Raw genomic sequence first — 19,603 nt, 5'->3', positions numbered from 1 at the left:
AATGAAGGGTGAACATGCTTTCAAATCCGGTGGTATAAGTCAAATCAGTTCAAGCTCAAGTAAAACAGATATGAATCTTCCAGAAATTTCACAACAACAATAGATAACAACTAAGTGCAACAATAAATAAAAGCAAGTACAGCCTCTCAAGGCAGCAGTCACTCAACTCATCTCAACAGCTCATACTCTCGGCTCTCAACCCTCAATACACACTCTCAATAGGTACCTGCGCTCACTGGGGGTGTACAGACTCCGGAGGGTCTCCTTTCTGCCTAAGCGCTATATCGCTGCGGTGTGCAGCCCTACCCAACCATATAAGTAGCCATAAAGCTCATTGCGGCATACAACACGATGCACAATCCATAAATAGCCATAAGGCTTGTTGCGGCGTGCAACCCGATCCATATACCCCCACATAGCTCACAGCTCGACACTTAGGTCCTATCTCAGTCAGTGACCTCTCCAGCCCCTGTGGCTCATAGAATATCATAATAATCAGCCCAAACAGAGAATACAACAAGTATCAATAAGAAATGAAATGGAACAGAGATATAACACACAAGTAAGACTTTGACTAAGTACAAGATAGTAATTAGCAGTCACTTCAACAAGTATACGACCGCTGCGGGTCCCAACAGTGATATCACATGGCCTAAGCATGGTTTCTAACATAAAAGGCAGTCAATTGCTGAAAGACAAGGAAAAACAAGTAATAACAATGGCTATTCGACTTTACAGTCTCACGTGATGGACTAAGTCACAATCCCTCGTGGTGCACGCTCACATGCTTGTCACCTAGCATGTGCGTCACTTCCAAACACTCGCATCATATCAATTCTCGGGGTTTCATACCCTCAAAACTAGATTTAAGACTGTTACTTACCTCAACCGCGCAGAAATCCTACTCCGCAATGCCCTTGCCCCTCGAATCAATCTCCAAACGCCCCGAATATAGCCACAAGCAGTGCGATATAATTAATGTAGGCTAAAAGAATCAATTCCACAAGAGAAACACGAAATAATAAGTCAATCCGAAATAGGCTCAAAATGGCCCCCGGGCCCACATCTCAAAATCTGACAAAAGTCACAAAATATGAACACGGATCCACTCACGACTCCAACCATACAAGAATTACTCGAACACAACCTCAAATCACCCTCCAAAACTCAAAATTTTAGCCTATGAAGTTGATCTGGTCCAAACCTACACCACAATTAAGTAGCGAGGCGGTCGATGCAATAATAAACCCAACAAAGATCGGGATCGAATCCACAGGGAGTTATAATATGGGATTAGGTATATATCTAAGTTAATTGCAAGTTTTGGCTTTAATTTCACTTCCACAAACTTGATTGGTTCTTCTATTTCTAACTTTACTCTAAAGATTGCAATAATTGAAACTAAGGACAATATTTTTGTTGTTGATTTTCAAATGTTTAAAGAGACTAAGTAGTGACTTCTACCAAGGTGGATATCTAACGGGTAGCAAAATCTAGGGCAAGCTTGATTAGTTGGGATTGAAATATAGCTATCACACCCAGATACTCACTCTATACCTCTCGGTAGTTTGAGTGATTTTACCCAATTTGGCTTTCTCAAGTCTAAATGGGTATTCATGTAAATCAAGTGATATTGGCTCAAGTTAGGTATTACTATCTCTAGGTTTAACCCTTTAATTGGGGCTATTAATTTCTTGAGTTCACCCCAATTCCTTGTTAGCCTAGTTTTCCTAGACTTAGTCCCTCTTTCTCAAGTAGAGACTAAGTCATAAAGGCATGAATCAATATTTTCAACCATTAATTCTTGAGTTCTAACAAAAACTAGGCTAAATATCACTAACCCACTCATATTCAAGCCCTAAAATCAAATACCCATTAAATACCCACACTAGGGTTGGGTCACAACCCTAGCTATGGGTTTAGCTACTCAGGTAAATAACAGAAATTAAAGATTAAATGAAGATAAAATCCATAATATTAATTTGTGGAATGAAAATCTAATGTTAAAAAGTGAATCTAGTACAAAAACTCCAAAAATAGAAAAGTCATCCGTATACAAAACATAACATAACCTAAAAATGACAAAAAGTTCTATTTATACTAAGCTGAAAATATCTGACAAAAATTCCCCTACTGAGGTTGTGCGGCCGCGTAATTCTGAGTGCGACCGCACTCTTGCTTTCGCGGCCGCATAATTCTGATGCGGTCCGCGTTCTTCTCTTTTGAATCTGGGTTGAGTTGAACTTTCACGGACCGCATAATTCTAAGTGATGTCGAGCTCCAGATTATGCTGCCGCAGAAAAGTGATGCGGTTCGCACTTACTTGAGTTTGGCTTGAAATCAACTCTCTGGTTTTTCATTTCGCGGACCGCATAATTTCGATCGCAGCCACACAAGGGATTCTGCGGCCGCACAATTCTGGTGTGGTCCGCACTTCTCTCTTTTGCTCAAGTTGTCAGCTCTCTAAATCGCAGTCATCGCGGTCTGCGTAATTTCAATCGCGGCTGCACAAGGACTTTTGCGGCCTTACATTTCTGGTGCGGTCCGCGCTCATCATTTAGCCCAAAAATCACTCTCTGGATCTCCCTCTCACAGACCGCGTAATGTTGATCGTGGCCGCATCATGGCTTTCGCGGCCGCACAATATTTGTGCGGTCCGTGCTTCAGACCTCTTTGCCCAGCCTTGGTTTTTGTTCAATTTTTGACTCCTTTGTGAGTTGATTTTGATTCCTTTGGCTCATTTTGAACAGTTCCTGCAAGCAAGCATATTTCATTAGTTTCCGGGAATACCTCCAAGCATTTTTGGCCTAAAACACAAGTAAAAAAAAGTAAATAATAGGTTAAAATCCCTACTTATCAACTCCCCCAAACTTAAGTTTTTGCTTGTCCTCAAGCAAATAAGGTAATTCCCACCTCCACTAGAAAAAAGGGTATTTCAGCAGGCTTAAGGTGAATCAATCATGCATCAATTAGGACTAACAATTACCCTCTACACAAATGAGTTATCAACAACACCATATTTTGACCTTTTGAGTACCATAGTTCTAATGTGACACTAGAGCATCAAGGGTTGACTTAGCGGGAATGTACTGAAGGCTTTTGGATCGAGGTAGGACTTATCAGCATATGATGGTTTCATATTTCCTTAAGCACTCCATTTCCTCTTTTTGGCTCATACTTTCTTGACTCTTTGAGTCATTTTCTTCTTCCTTAGGGTAACTAGAGAGACGTAATGTCACTCTTTCTTGCTCATGACAATCATTTTTCTCCTTCTCTAATCACTCCATGCCTTTCATCATTGCATTCTTTGAATCCCTTCAACTTTCTACTTTATTCCTCGTCTTTCACTCCATGCCTTTTATTATTGCTTACTTTGAATACCTTTCATCTTTGTACCTTTTATCATTTTCACATTCCTCGTCTCTCCCCAAACTTATGCTTTTGCCAATTGTATCAAGAATGCTAAGGAAAGATGGGGTGCCAAGAGAGGATCATTATAAAATGGATAAAGGCTTGTAACATGACTATTGAATAAAAAAGGCTTCAGCTCAAAGGGGTTAACTAGGGATGTAAAAATAGTAGGCTATGGAAGCTTACAAGTTTCAAATTGGATCAAGGAGAGCCTACAATCATTTCTCAAGTCGAGCTACACTTAGAATTTCGCCTAGAAAAATATTCAGGGCAAGTTCTAGACTTGTTGGCACGGAACTTGGACTTGCAATTCAATACCTCACCTCTCAAGTTGCTGGATTGTTAAAGAGAACAGAGCCGAGGGCTCACAACAACCCTAGCTAAGATTGAAAATCACAAATGGCTCAAAGAAACCACTCGATGATTGTTTTAGTCAACACAAGAGTCTAAAGGTCACAACTAGAGCTATTCTTTTCCAATCAACTTGTTTCTAACCATAAGGTCGAATGTAAATGTGTTAGTATCAAGTGAAGTCTGCTTGAGACACTTTTATTCATCATCATCGGTTAGAGCCACCTGGTTCACATAATATCCACCTTTGGAAAGAACTGTGGCATTAAGAAAACCAAAGGCTTATTGTTCACACAAAACGTAAAAAGAAGCTAACAACTTAAAATGAAGCTACCAAAGTAAATAAGAAGCTATGCTATTAAGGAAAAATGACAAAAGAAGTTATGAAGTAAACTACGGAAAGTAGACTGAATATGTACAAAAAGAAGTAAAGAGAATATATACATAATGGAAATGAATATATATGACAAATGGTAAGAATATATATATATCAAAAGTGAAAATAAAGATCAATAACAATAAAAATAAAGATAAAGAAAAATAATAAAATGGTTATTACATACAAAATATCATCAAATCAAAATGGACCACCCCCCCCCCCAAATAAAATATAGCATTGTCTTCAATGCTCATAACAAATAAGAACAGAAAAAAAGGGTAGAGAGTAGAGAAAACTCCCTATGTGGTCTCTGTCTGCATCGGGTCCTCAGCACCCTCGGTATCCTCTAGCTGGATTTCCACATCCTCTGACTGGGTGACTATGGGGTTGCTGAGCATCTGAATCAGCTCTGCAGCAGTGTGCGTAGTGGTAGTCGGCTCCTCAAACTGGCCGGCTGCTGCATCTGATGCTTCGGGCACTACTGCAAGTGCTGCTGGAACTGTCTCCTCCTTGAGCAGGTCTAGTGGAATATCACCAGCAGAAGCAATCTTTTCAACCTCCTTTCTCAACTTCTCCACCGACTCCTTAGATGCCTGAGTCTTACGCATCTTCTTCACATGCTTCCCCAAATCCTTGATAATCCTCCCATGTGTATCAAGAGTCTCCTAGATCTTATTTTGGTCATCCAGAATCTTCTTCTGGTTTTCTAGAATCTTTTTCAAAGAGTCCTCCCCTGATGGAGGTAACTGAAGCTCTGATGGGGCTGAAGACTGTGCTGCCACTGCACTAGATATGGCAGTAAGCTTTACGGTAGCTACCTGCATCCAGTTATTGAGGCTGGATAGTGTCTGTGAAACCCGCAATGCAGTCTGAGGGTAAGTAGAAGATGTGGGCACTGACACTGGCACTGAGAGGGAAGGTCCGAAGGAAGGAGGAGGCATGGAAACTGCTCCGGCAGAAGTACCGGCTGCTGTGGAGGGCTCGACAACTGACCTGGTGGCCACTACCCCTGGCTCTTTAGACTGGCCAGTGGAGGTAGTAGATTTACCCTTGAATTTAGGGTTGTCCACTCCCTCGAGGTGGTACCATGAGAAAGGCTTTTTAGCCTTCACCTCAACATCAAAATGTCTGGGCTCTACCCTTTGGTCTTGGAAATACTCTGTGAGGAAGTTGGGGTAGGGATACGATCTTTCTTCTTTCTGGACTGCATTGGAGATATTATAAGACATCAAGTTTCCTACATTAATAGGATAGCCTTCCATGATGGAAGCTACCAATACTGCCCGGGGGAGTGGAAGGACATTCTCATGTTGGCACGGGTCAAGACGGCTGCACACAAATGTTGCCCACCCTTTTGCTTCAAAGTTAAGGGTGGCTCTGACAATTTGAACTCCTGCTATGAGCCATGCAGGTGTTGTCCCCAGAAAAGCAAGTATCTCAGCTAGCCATGGGCGAAATGCATCACCCAAGGCTAGCTTCTCCAGGTATTGCACTGCCTCGACATCCTCAAACCCTACATATATGTTCAGTGTGAGGTCATCAAACAAGATTTTCAAGTTTCGGACCTTTGTCACCTTTGTACTCTTTTTGATGTGGGCAACATTGGCATAAAATTCCTTGACAAGGTATTCATTTGCATCATGCATCCGGTAGGTGAACCATTTCCATCCTTTTCTCTCCGTAAATTGCTTTAGGACATTCAGATTGTGCTGGCTTAGGTCTTTGGTCATGAATTGCCTCTCAAGAGTGGGCAACCTTTGGGGCCACCATTTCCGAAAATTTTCATATGCCTTCTCACTTACAAAACTATCAGCCCACACCTCTGGCTTCTTTGATCTAGCCAGGCCTCCCACAATTGTGTCACCCCCTCTCCCGTCATTCAGAACCTCAATGTCATCATCTAAAATGATTGGGTAGCTGTGGTGGCAGGTGTTGCAGCAAGTGGAGAATATAGTTCAGATGCTGACTACCTCCCTCTGAGCCATCAGAAGAACTAGAGGAGGAGGTAGGTTCATCGACTAAACGGAGTCTATCGGGGAATTATTTTGATTGTGACCCCGGTTGTGGTTGTACAGAATCCCCCTCAGACGTTTCCCGGGATAGGAGGTATTCATTGGTGTCTGAGGATTCCGGAGGTGGTCTACTGAGAGTAATCTTTTTGCCCAAGACTTTCTAGACTGATAGTGGCATGTTAGGTTTTCCTCTACCCCGGCCTCGAGAGGATTCTGCCCTCCCTTTGGAAGTATCACCTCGACCACGTGAACGCACCATTGTCTGCAACAACAAGTAGTGAAAGTCAGGTAGAATTGGGGTTCAACATGTGTTATTGAATTACAGTTGGAAAGAAAGACACTGCTTCTCAGAATAGGGCAGCGCAGATCGCACAAAATTTAGTGCGGTCGCGGACTGCCCATCGCGAACCTCACAAAAATGAGTGCGGCAGCGAAAAACCCATCGCGGACCGCATAAAATTAAGTACGGTCGCGGAGATCCCAGGTTCAGACTACTGGTTCTCTGAAGATACCTCAGCGCGGACCGCATACTTTTGAGTGCGTCCGCGAAAACCCATCGCACACCGCACAAAATTGAGTGCGGCCGCATAATCGATTTGTTGGGTCTCTGAAGTTTAATTGTGCGGACGGCACAAAATTGAGTGCGACCTCGAAAACCAACCGCGGACCACACAAAATTGAGTATGGCCGTACAAACTTAGGAATGATAAGTGCCTTCAACCTAGGGTATCGCGGACCACACAATTTTGTATGCAGCCGCATACCCTAGTGCGGACCGCACAAAAATATATGCGGCCGCGAAATTCAAATCAGAGCGGCACTAAGTACGACTAACACTAGGGTTTTCACTAATTAGGCATGATTTGTGGCAATTAAGCAATAAAAGCTACTAACCCCACACCCCATTATGCATTCAAGCACTACCCACATGCTTCTAAACCAGAATTAAGCATCAATTTGACATTTTTGCATGAATTTAACCCTAGATAAAAAGAAATCTACAACAAAGAGAAAAAGAAAAGAAAATGATGAAATTAATTCATTGAAATCCACATACCAGTAATGAAATGTAGTAGGAAATCAACAATTGATGAATATGGATGAGACTGAAAACAAGAAAGAGTGCACTGTGCTTGAGAGGATAGAGTGTGTAAAGTGTAAATAGTCTCAAAAAGTCCTATATATACTTTGGTCCACCGACTTACCTGACTGCGGCCGTACAGTTTTGGCGCGGTCCGCACTCTTTACCTTTTCTAACTCAGCAGTTGATTGAGTGACGCGGTCAGCATAAAAATGGCTGCAGCCGAACAATCTGTGCGGTCCGTGAAATTTTGACCATGGCCGCGAGTCCTTAAGGGATTTTGTCAGGCCAAACTTCAGAGATTTGGCATTTTCCATCTTCCAGTTGTGCGACCGCACACAGAATTGTGCGGCCGCATAATTCTAGCGCGGTCCGCACAATTTCACCACTTGGCCAATTTTTGTCTTGTCAATTTTTTACACTGCACACCCAATTCCTGCATACACTTCACAACCAGTTAGTCCAAAACAATGCCTAATTAAACAAGAAGATCAAAAGAAAGAAAAACACATGGGTTGCCTCCCAAGAAGCGCTTGATTTAATGTCGCGGCACGACGCATGTTACCATCATTCATTTGAAATGGAGAATGCCACAATGTGGCCATCATCAACATTACCAAGGTAGTGCTTCACCTGGTGCCCATTGACTCTAAAGATCTCACCATTCTTATTTTTCAAATCAAGAGCACCAAAAGGAGTCACATGTACCACTTCAAAAGGACCACTCCAGTTTAATTTAAGCTTTCTCGGAAACATCCGTAGCCGAGAGTTGAATAAAAGAACAAGGTCACCTTCTTTGAATTCTTTGTTTCAGATATACTTATCATGTAGGTACTTCATCTTGTTCTTATACAAGGACGAACTGGAGTAAGCATGGAAACGGAACTCATCAAGTTCATTCAATTGCTCCACCCGAAGATTGGCAGCTATATCTCAGTCAAGGTTCAATTTCTTCAATGCCCACATGGCCTTATGCTCTAATTCTACCGGAAGGTGACATGCTTTCCCAACACCAACTGATACGGATATATACCAATTGGAGTCTTGTAAGATGTTCTATAGGCCCAAAGAGCATCGTCAAATTTCCTTGATCAGTCAGTCCGATTTGCATTGACAGTCTTTGATAGAATACTCTTGATCTCCCTGTTGGAGACTTCAACCTGTCCACTTGCCTGGAGGTGATAGGGGGTTGACACCTTGTGAGTGACACCATACTTGGAGAGTAAAATGTCAAAGGCTTTGTTGCAAAAATGTGAACCCCCATCACTAATGATGGCCCTTGGAGTACCAAACCTTGTGAATATGTTCTTCTTCAAGAAAGCTAACACACTCCGATCTTCATTGTTGGGCAAAGCCACGGCTTCAACCCATTTGGACGCGTAATCCACAGCTACCAATATATAGTTGTTCCCACATGAGCTCACAAACGGACCCATAGAGTCAATGCCCCAAACATCAAACATATCAATCTCTAGGATGGCGGTGAGAGGGATCTCATTTTTCTTGGAGATCCCACTGGCCCTTTGACAATCATCACAACGCTTAACGGGCTCGCTAGCGTCTTTGTACAAGGTAGGCCAATAGAATCCACAGCTTAGGACCTTTGTAGTAGTTCTCTCCCCACCATGGTGACCACCATATGGCAAAGAATGGAAAGCTTCAAGAATACCCAATTGCTCTTCTTCTGGAAAACATCTCCGGATAACACCATCAGTGCAAATTTTGAAGAGATATTGCTCATCCCAATAGTAGTTCAGGCAGCCCCATTTGAGCTTCTTCCTTAGGTTTGAGGAGAACTCATTCAGAACAATGCTACTCACAAGATAGTTGGCCATATCGGCAAACCATGGCATCCCAGTCATAGAAATAGAAAGGAGTTGATCGTCAGGAAATGAATCATTGATCTCAAGGCCATCATGTGGCCTCCCCTCCTCCTCCAATCGGGACAAGTGGTCCGCCACTTAATTTTTACTACCCTTTCGGTCTTGAATTTCAAGATCAAACTCTTGAAATAGAAGCATCCACCGCATCAACCTTGCCTTAGAATCTTTCTTGCTCATCAAATAACGAAGTGCCGCATGGTCGGTGTGAACAATCACCTTTGTACCCATTAGGTACGGGCGGAACTTCTCCATAGCAAAGACAATGGCTAGGAGTTCTTTCTCGGTCAACGTATAGCTAACTTGGGCCTCGTTCATGGTCTTGCTAGCATAGTAGACTAGATGAAAGATTTTATTAATCCGTTGCCCCAATACCGCACCAACTGCCACATCGCTTGGTAGTCAACTTATACTTGAGTAGTTCAAATGCGTTCATACAATCTTCATTGAAAAGGAACTTGGCATCTTTCTCCAAGAGTTTGCACAAGGGGTTTACCACCTTAGAAAAGTCCTTGATAAATCGGCGGTAAAACCCCGCATGACCTAGAAAACTTCTCACTCACTTTACGGAAGTAGGGGACGGAGTCTGGATATTACTTCAACTTTTGCTCTATCAACCTCAATGCCATTCTTGGAAATCATGTGACCGAGGACAATGCCCTCCTTGACCATAAAGTGACACTTCTCCTAATTCAGCACCAAGTTAGTTTCTTCACAACGTGCCAATACCTTATCTAAGTTATCCAAGCACTCTTCAAAAGAATCCCCACGATAGAAAAATCATCCATGAAAACCTCGAGAATGTCCTCCACCATATCGGTGAAAATGGACATCATACACTACTGAAAAGTTGACGGTGCATTGCATAACCCGAATGACATCCGTGAGAATGCAAAAGTGCCATATGAACAAGTGAAGGTGGTCTTCTCTTGGTCTTCAAGTGCAATAAAAATCTAGTTATATCCGGAATATCCATCCAATAAGCAATAATAAGCACGTCCGGCTAACCTATCCAACATTTGATCAAGAAATGGAAGCGAAAAATGGTCTTTCCGCGTAACTTTGTTGAGCTTTCTATAGTCCATGCACACTCTCCACCCGGTGACAGTTCTTCTAGGGATCAATTCATTTTTGTCATTTGTGATCAGAGTCATGCCCCCTTTCTTTGGGACATATTGTACCGATGAGGTCCACGAACTATCAAAAATGGGGTAAACCACCCCGACATCTAACCACTTGATGATCTCTTTCTTTACTAACTCTTGCATGGCCTCATTCAATCGTCTTTGATGTTCCACGGAGGGTTTGGCATCCTCCTCCAAAATGATTTTGTGCATGCAAAAGGCAGGGCTTATACCCTGAATATCCACCAATGTCCAACCTATTGCTTTTTCCTTCTTTGAAGCACCGCAAGGGTTGCATCTACTTGCACGTTAGTTAAGCACGAGGAAAGAATAATAAGTAAAGTGAAACAAGGACCTAGAAACTCATACCTAAGGTGTGAAGGCAAAGGCTTTAATTCCAAGGTGGGAGGCTCTTGGATTGAGGGCTTTGTTGATGGAGTCTTCCGGTTTTCGAGATCCAAGGAAAGTTTTCGGGGCTTATAGTATATGATCCCATTCCTTGCAAAGCGTTGACACATTCTACAAAGCCTTCCTTCTCATCCTCATCATGATTCAACAACACAATTTCCAAGGTATCTTCCACATTTATCACAACACTTGTGTCATCAACAATTACTTCGATCACAAGATCCACGAACGAACACACTTCGTTGCTATTTGGCTGCCTCATTGATTTACAAACATGGAACACCACTTTTTCATCGCCCACCCGGAAGGTGAGCTCTCCAGCTTCCATATCAACAAAGCCTTCCCTGTAGCAAGGAAAGGTCTCCCCTTAATGATTGGCAGCTCGTAGTCAACCTCACAGTCAAGTATCACAAAATCGGCTGGAAGGATGAACTTGTCGACCCTAACTAACACATCATCAATTATCCCCAATGGCCTTTTCATTGTCCGATATGCCATTTGCAACCTCATGGATGTGGGTCTTGGTTGCCCAATCCCCAACATTGTGAATACAGAATAGGGCATGAAGTTAATGCTTGCCCCCAAATCACATAAAGCTTTGGAGAAATCGGCACTCCCAATAATGCACGGGATTGTGAAAGAGTCGGGGTCTTCCAACTTTGGAGCGATGGAGTGCACCATAGCACTCACTTGATGTGTCATTTTGATCGTTTCACAGTTCATTGGTCTCTTCTTTGTTACCAAATACTTCATGAACTTGGCATATCCCGGCATTTGTTCTAAGGTTTCAACCAACGACACATTTATGGACAAACCTTTTATCATATCAATGAATTTCTTGAATTGATTCTCATTGTTTTGCTTTGCAAGTCTTTGAGGGTATGTAGTAGGAGGAATTGGCATTGGTACCTTAGCCTTTAGAACTACCAGTTCTGGCATGTCACTCACGTGCTCCCTAGACGGGTCCACTTCTTCTTGCGTCTCCTCCACATTTTCATCAATATCAATCCTCGCTTCTTCATTAGCTTGAACATCATTTCTTGGCTCATCATCATCTTGCACCAACACATCATTTCCCACATGTTTTCTTTGGTTTGAGGTACTAGCAACTCCACCCCTCCCACTTCTTGTTGTCACAGCCATTGCATGCCCCGTATTCCCACCTTTCGGGTTCACCACCGTATCACTAGGTAGTGCCCCCTTTTGGCGAGTATTTAAATCTTGAGAAATTTGGCCAAGTTAAAACTCCAAGTTGCAGATAGAAGTGTTGTGGGAGGCTAATTGGGCATCAGAGTCGACGTTTTTCTCCATAATTTGCTTAAACATGTTTTCAATCCGTCCCATTTCACTATTAGAAGAACTAGGACCTTGCGACGGATATGGAGGCGGGTTGTTTGGTTGTTGATACATCGGGGGCCTCTGAAAGCCCGACCCCCGATTTCCTTGATTGTTATTGTTCCAACCTCCTTGATTATTGTTGTTCCCCCAATTGCTTTGATTGTTGCCACCCCAATCACCTTGATTATTTCCTCCCAAATTGCCTTGATTACCTTGATTACCCCAATTGCTTTGATTATTGTTGTTGCCACCACTCCAATTTTCTTGGTGGCCTTGGTTGTTCCAATTTCCTTGGTTTCCTCGTGATCTCCATTGTTGTTGATTTGGAGCATTGCTTCTTTGACCTTGATAATTGTTGACATATTAAACCTCTTCACCTTGATCATCATATGAATCATCTTGATTATACTCACTATTACTTTGCTCAAATTGTTCCGGATGATTTTGTACTTGTTAACCTTGTTGCCGTCTCTTGTCTACCATCTTGTTCACCCCTTCCATAGCATTCACTTGTCTCGACCCTTGAACCTATTGAAGCTGAGCCTTGGCCAATTGGTTCATGGTGGTTGTCAACTCTGCAATAGCTTGCCCATGGTCATGTAGCTCCTTGTGCAGGTGAATAACATTTGGGTCACCCTGAGGAACATTGGTTCTACTTTGCCACGCCGAAGAGGTGTCCGCCATTTCATCCAAGATTTCACAAGCTTTATGTGTTCATGAAGTTACCCCCAGTGAGTTAATTTACCACACATTGATTTGTTGTGTTGATTCCCTAGTAGAAGGTTTGTTGGATCATGGCCTCGGTCATATCATTGTTCGGGCATTCTTTGACCATGGTGCGATATCTTTCCCAAATCTCGTGCAATGGCTCATTGGGCTCTTGTTTGAAAGCTAAAATTTCATCACTTAGTGTAGCCATGTGTCCCATAGAGAAGAATTTGGCAATGAACTTCTCGGCCAACTCATCCCAAGTGTAGATGGAATGATTGGGCAGTCTCTCTAACCAGTCCAAAGCCTTTCCCCGTAGAGAAAAGGGAAATAGCCTTAACCGCAGTGCATCCTCGGTGACATTTGTTTGCTTGCTCCCCCAACAAGTATCAACAAACCCTTTGAGGTGCTTGTAGGCATTTTGGTGTGGAGCTCCGGTGAAGAAACTTCGCTGCTCAAGCAGTGTAAGCATCACGTTGGTAATTTGGAACTTGCCCGCCCTAATCCGGGCAGGACTATTGCACTTGCAAAGCCCTCATTCGGCAACACCTGGTGCGCTACTCTTTGTGGAGGCAGTCGGCCTCGCCTGTTTACTTGAGGCTCGGGATGAACCTCATCCACTTGATCGTCATCTACCTTCTCCCCCAATGGTAAATTTTCGAGGGGCTCATTGTTAAGGGCCATTTTGTACATAAAAGCAATTCACAAACAAAATTAGTGACTCGGAAGGAAAGAAAGACAAAACATACAAATACCTAGATATATAGCTAAATCCATTTAACTCCCCAGCAACGGCGCCAAAAGTTGATCTGGTCCAAACCTACACCACAATTGAGTAGCGAGGCGGTCGATGCAATAATAAATCCAACAAAGGCCGGTATCGAATCCACAGGGAGTTAGAATATGGGATTAGGTGTATATCTAAGTTTATTGCAAGTTTTGGATTTAATTGCACTTCCACAAACTTGATTGGTTCTTCTATTTCTAACTTTACTCTAAAGATTGCAATAATTGAAACTAAGGACAATATTTTTGTTGTTGTTTTTCAAATGTTTAAAGAGGCTAGGGTAGTGACTTCTACCTAGGTGGATATCTAACGGGTAGAAAAATCTACGGCAAGCTTGATTAGTTGGGATTGTAATATAGCTATCACACACAGATACGCACTCTATACCTTTCGGTAGTTTGAGTGATTTTACCTAATTTGGCTTTCTCAAGTCTAAATGGGTATTCATGTAAATCAAGTGATATTGGCTCAAGTTGGGTATTACTATCTCTAGGTTTAACCCATTAATTGGGGCTATCAATTTCTTGAGTTCACCCTAATTCCTTGTTAGCCTAGTTTTCCTAGACTTAGTCCATCTTTCTCAAGTAGAGACTAAGTCATAAAGGGATGAATCAGTATTTGCAACCATTAATTCTTGAGTTCTAACAAGAACTAGGTTAAATATCACTGACTCATTCACATTCAAGCCCTAAAATCAAATACCCATTAAATACCCACACTAGGGTTGGGTCACAACCCTAGATATAGGTTTAGCTACTCATGAAAATAACAGAAATTAAAGATGAAATGAAGATAAACTCCATAATATTAATTTATGGAATGAAAATCTAATGTTAATTACTGAATCTAGTGCAAAAACTCCAAAAAAAGAAAAGTCAGCCATATACAAAACATAACATAACCTAAAAATGACAAAAATTTCTATTTATACTAAGCTAAAAATATCTGACAAAAATGCCCCTGCGAAGGTTGTGCGGCCACGTAATTCTGAGTGCAGCCGCACTCTTGCTTTCACGGCCGTATAATTCTGATGCGGTCTGCGTTCTTCTCTTTTGGATCTGGGTTAAGTTGAACTTTCGCGGACGGCATAATTTTAAGTGCGGTCGCGCTCCAGATTATGCGGCCGCATAAAAGTGATGCGGTCCGCACTTGCTTGAGTTAATTAACTCTATGGTTCTTCATTTCGCAGATTGCATAATTTTGATCACGGCCTCAAAAGGGATTCTGCGGCGGCACAATTCTGGTGCGGTCCGCACTTCTCTCTTTTGCTCAAGTTGTTAGCTCTCTGAATCTCAGTCATCGCGGTCCGCGTAATTTCAATAGCGGCCGCATAGGGACTTTCACGGCCGCACATTTCTGGTGCGGTCCGCGCTCATCATTTATCCCAAAAATCACTCTCTTGATCTCCCTCTCGCGGACCGCGTAGTTTTGATCGCGGCCGCATCATGGCTTTCATGGCCGCACCATATTTGTGTGGTCCGCGCTTTAGACCTCTTTGCCCAGCCTTGGTTTTTGTTCAACTTTTGACTCCTTTGTGAGTTGATTTTGATTCTTTTGGCTCATTTTGAACAATTCCTGCAAGCAAGCATATTTCATTAGTTTCCGGGTTTACCTCCAAGCATTTTTTGCCTAAAACACAAGTAAAAGAGAGCAAATAATAGGTTAAAATCCCTACTTATCATAAGCTTCTTCCATTTTTCCCCAAATTTACAACTCAAATCCCTAACTAGATGATGAAAATAGCAATAGATTCATGAAATATAGTCCAATCCGAGTTAGAATCTCTTACCCCAATAATCTTCTTGAAGAAACGTCAAACAATCACCACACACCGAGCTCTCAAAGTCCCAAAATCGAAATGGGAATCAAACCCTCGAAGTTCCATTTTCTGCCCAGTTCTTCCGCACCTGCGGACATTTTGTCGCATCTGCGACTTCGCACCTGCAGAAATTCAATCGCTGGTGCGGATCCACTTAAGCTCCCAGACTCCGCACCTGTGGTCACTCCTTCGCACCTGTAGGTGCGCACCTGCGGGCCTTGCCCGCTTCTGCGTTCCTTCCCATTTAGGTCTTCTTCCGCATCTGCGGTTTCGCAGATGCGCTCCTAACCTCGCACATGCACTTCCAGTCCAACCCAACATTGCCCGTATCTACGTCCTCCTCTTTGCTTGTGCGGGGTCGCACCTGCGGGCTCCCACCGCAGGTGCGAAACACCAGACCACCAGAAAACAACCAGCAATGTCTAAGTCCAAATTTCCTTCTGATGGGCATCCGAAACTCCCCCGAGGCCCCCGGGACCTCAATCAAACTTAGCCAAACCTTCGAATCACTCAAAACAACATCAAAACACCAATTACACCCGGATTTAAGCCTAAAGAACTTCTAAACTTTTAAATTCCACAAATGACGCCGAAACCTACCAAATCACGTCCGATTGACCTCAAATTTTGCACACAAATTATATTCAATATTACGAACCTATTTCAACTTCAGAAATCATAATCCGGCCCCGATATCAAAAAGTCAACCCCCCAGTCAAACATCCCAAAATTAGACTTTCGCCATTTCAAGCCTAAATTAGCTACAGACCTCAAATTCATAGTTCGGACATGCTCCTAAGTCCAAAATCACCCAACGGAGCTAAAAAAACCGACGGAACTCCATTCCGAAGTCGTCTTCACATAATTCCGACTATGGTCAAAAATTTTGAGACTTAGCTTCCGTTTTAGCAACTAACTGTCCTAAAATACTTCAAAACCGAAAACAAGTCCCGGCAAGTCACATAAGCAGAAGCAGATACGGGGAAAATAGTAAATAGGGGATCGAGGCTAATACACTCAAAACAACTATCCGGGTCATTATATTAGCCTTCCCCTTGTTACAATACAAAATAGTATCACTATCAAAAGCTAGATGATTCACCTGGGGACCTCGGATGTTCATGTAGAAACCTCTATACCTTTTATTTTTCTGAAGATCATTCAATAATTGGGACAACAGTTCAGCACTCAAGACAAAGAGAGAGGGGGACAAAGGATCACCTTGTCTTAGTCCCCTCCCAGGTTTAAAATAACCATGCCTACGACCATTAACAATAAGGGTGTACCAATTATTGGATATATATCTGTGAATAATATCAATCCATCTCTCAGAGAAGCCCATCTTCCGAAGCATACAGCATAGAAAGGTCCATGAAACCCGGTCATAGGCTTTGGCCATATCCAATTTCAACACTACATTTACCTCATCCACATGTTTTCCAATATCATTCACTATCTCCTGAGCTAATAGAATGTTTTCAGTTATGGCTCTCCCTTTAACAAAACCACTCTGGTTGCATGAGATGATTCTGGACAATACCGAGCTTAGCCTAGCATTCAACAGCTTGGCAATGATTTTGCTAGACATGTTACACAAACTAATAGGCCTAATATCAGAGAAAGTTTGAGGAGATTCCTTTTTTGGAAGCATCACTAGGCATGTATGAGTGAAAAACTTTGGTAGTTGAGCGCTATTAAAGAAGGCAACTACAAAATTAAGGACATCCATAGCAATAATAGTCCAGGCATTTTGATAGAATCTGCCTGTGAGCACGTCTAGCCCCGGGGCACTGTCAGGGTCTATCATGAAAACAAAATTCTTAACCTCCTCCATAGTCGGAGTATCTGTGAGGAAATTATTATCTTCATCAGTGACAATTCTACTTACCGCCTCTAGAACACTAGAATCATGTATGGTAGTTCCCATACTGAATAAGTTCTGAAAAAGATTGACTGCTGCTCCTACTACCTCTTCATTACCTTCCATAGTGTTGCCATATCATCTCTGATTCTCTGAATTTTAACTTTCTTCTTCTATCTTTAATCATGACATGGAATAAAGTTGTGTTAGCATCACCTTCAGTCAACCATTTTACCCTAGCCTTTTGCCTCAATATAGAGTCCTGCAACATCAGGAACCTAGTAAATTCTGCTCTTGCCTGAGATAATGCCATTCTTGCTTCAGGAGATAGATTAGTCATCATAGTTTCCTCCAAGCTGCTAATGAGAACTTCAAATCTTTTTAGCTCTTCATAGATATCACCAAAAGCCTGTCTAGACCAGGCGCTTAAGGTGGAGCATACCTTTTTGATCTTCTGGTGAAGGACATATAAGGGGTTGCCTATAATAGCTTCTAACCATGCCTGCTGGACTTTCTCCAAATATTCCTCATGATCCACCAAAATGTTGAGAAATTTAAAATATTTCACATATTCAGTTGAGACAGCCGAGATTAATAATGGAGCATGATCAGAAAATGAAATCGATAGATATGTGACGATCGTGTTCCCAAGAGCACCAAACCATTCAGCATTATACACCAATCTATCTAACCTCTCCCAAATAGTGTTGGGCAGAACTCTAACTACCGAAAAATATATTCATATTCAAACACAACTCTAGTTTTCAAATACAATTTTTACTTGAAAAAAAATTACTTTTTCTTCGAAATTTTACAATTCTTATATCCAAACGCCCACTAAATTTTGTTTTGTACAAAAATCCCTCTTTCTGATATAACCTTTTCTAATAGGGACAAAATGAGCAAGGTTTGGTCGGTCAAAAAACCAGCCAAAAAACCGACCAAGGTTTGTCGGACCGACCAAAGTTGGTCGGTTTTTCAAAATATTTTATTTTTTAATTTTTTTTAACGAAACCGACCAACTTTGGTCAGTTTTCTTTGGCGCAAAAATACGGAAAATTATTTTTGAGTCCCGCAAAATTTATTTTTCAAGAAACTAACCAACTTTGGTCAGTTTTTCATTTAAAATAAATTAAAATTAATATTAAATAAACCGACCGAAATCGGTCGGTCAATTCGGCTGGTCATTTTAAAAAGCCGACCGAATGCGGTTGGTAATTTTATATTTTAATATAATCGACCAACTTTGATCGGTTATTTTCGTGCGAAAATACAATTAAAGAGTATAAATAAAATAAAAGACAGTCTTAAAACAAAATACACCAATGGTCTAGTGGTAGAATAGTATCCTGCCATAGTACAGACCTCGGTTCGATTCCTAGATGGTGAATTTTTTTACTATATAATTAAAATACCGATCAACTTTGGTCGGAATCGGTATTTTCGGCAATTTGTTTTAAAAATTTAATTGACCGACTAATGTTGGTCGGTAATTTCCGACCAACTTTAGCCAGTATGGCCTTCCGACCTTCAAAAATATTGTCCACACGTAAATGGTCGAGTTTTGGACGGTTATCGGCCATTACCAATCCACTTTGGTCGGTTTTGTTTGGACGGTTTTGCTCGAATTTTTAGTAGTGTACTTACTGAGTGTGAGTGCCGAGTGCCGAGTGCCGAGTGCTGAGTGATTAAGAGGAATGAGTGATTGTGAGGTTAGAGTTAATGGGAGGACTGAGTGACTGTTGATCTGAGAGGATGCATTGATTTCATTATTGTTGCACTTCAGCTGTCATGTATCACTGTTTTTGGAAATATTTCTTAGATAAATTATCGTCTGTTGTCAATTGAACCTGATATGAAATTACTGTTTAGGTCTTAAATGCTGAACTTGAAAGCATGCGTACCTTCTTATGTTGGAAATTACTGTAACTGGACTTAGCTATGAAGATCATCACTGCTTTCAGTTCTTTATTTAGTATTGTTGCTTACTGAGTTGGTTGTACTCATACTACACCCTACACTTCGTGTGCAGATCCAGGTGTTCCCGGATACAGTGGGTGTTGATTCCTTTGTACAGTTGATTTTTCTGGAGATTTCGAGGTAGCTGCCGGTGTTTTGCAGACCTTGTCTCTCCTCCCCTTTCTTCTTGTTTACGGTGTTTAGTCTCAGACTATTATAGACCGTATTTTCCAGATTTGTGATGTATAGATGCTCATGTACTCTTTGACACCCTGATAGTTGGGAATTTCGCATTATGTTTGGGATATTTTATCCCGTTTATGAGAACTTTTGATATTAAATATGTTTTCATTCATTCTCGTTAAAAATGTTGGAAATAGTTTGTGAGAAGTTTGCTTGCCTAGTATCACGTTAGGCGCCATCATGACAGGTTAGGATTTTGGGTCGTGACAAGTTGGTATCATAGCCCAGGTACATAGGTCTCA

The 19,603-nt window shown here is 41.8% G+C and overlaps 1 protein-coding gene across 1 annotated transcript; it reads right to left on the bottom strand.

The window, feature by feature from the left end:
- Nucleotides 1-17,274: 17,274 nt before the first annotated feature.
- Nucleotides 17,275-18,742, bottom strand: LOC142175779 (uncharacterized). Its single transcript, XM_075242775.1, has 2 exons — nucleotides 18,688-18,742; nucleotides 17,275-17,882 (listed from the first exon to the last, which is right to left on the bottom strand). Exons 1-2 carry the CDS (start codon nucleotides 18,740-18,742, stop codon nucleotides 17,275-17,277), a joined length of 663 nt encoding a protein of 220 aa, XP_075098876.1.
- Between the last annotated feature and the right edge of the window lie 861 nt (nucleotides 18,743-19,603).

This window comes from Nicotiana tabacum, chromosome 22, assembly GCF_000715075.1.
Source record: "Nicotiana tabacum cultivar K326 chromosome 22, ASM71507v2, whole genome shotgun sequence".
NCBI lineage: Eukaryota > Viridiplantae > Streptophyta > Magnoliopsida > Solanales > Solanaceae > Nicotiana > Nicotiana tabacum.
This window is presented reverse-complemented; position numbering and strand designations above follow the sequence as displayed.

What these genes read in the sequence shown, in the direction of transcription:
- LOC142175779 (XM_075242775.1), bottom strand. Translation starts at nt 18,742, where the DNA reads ATGGCCGATAACCGTCCAAAACTCGACCATTTACGTGTGGACAATATT. An exon ending in TGTGGACAATATTTTTGAAG is followed by an intron (nt 17,883 to 18,687) that starts GTCGGAAGGCCA and finishes ATTTTTCGGTAG; the next exon opens with TTAGAGTTCTGCCCAACACT.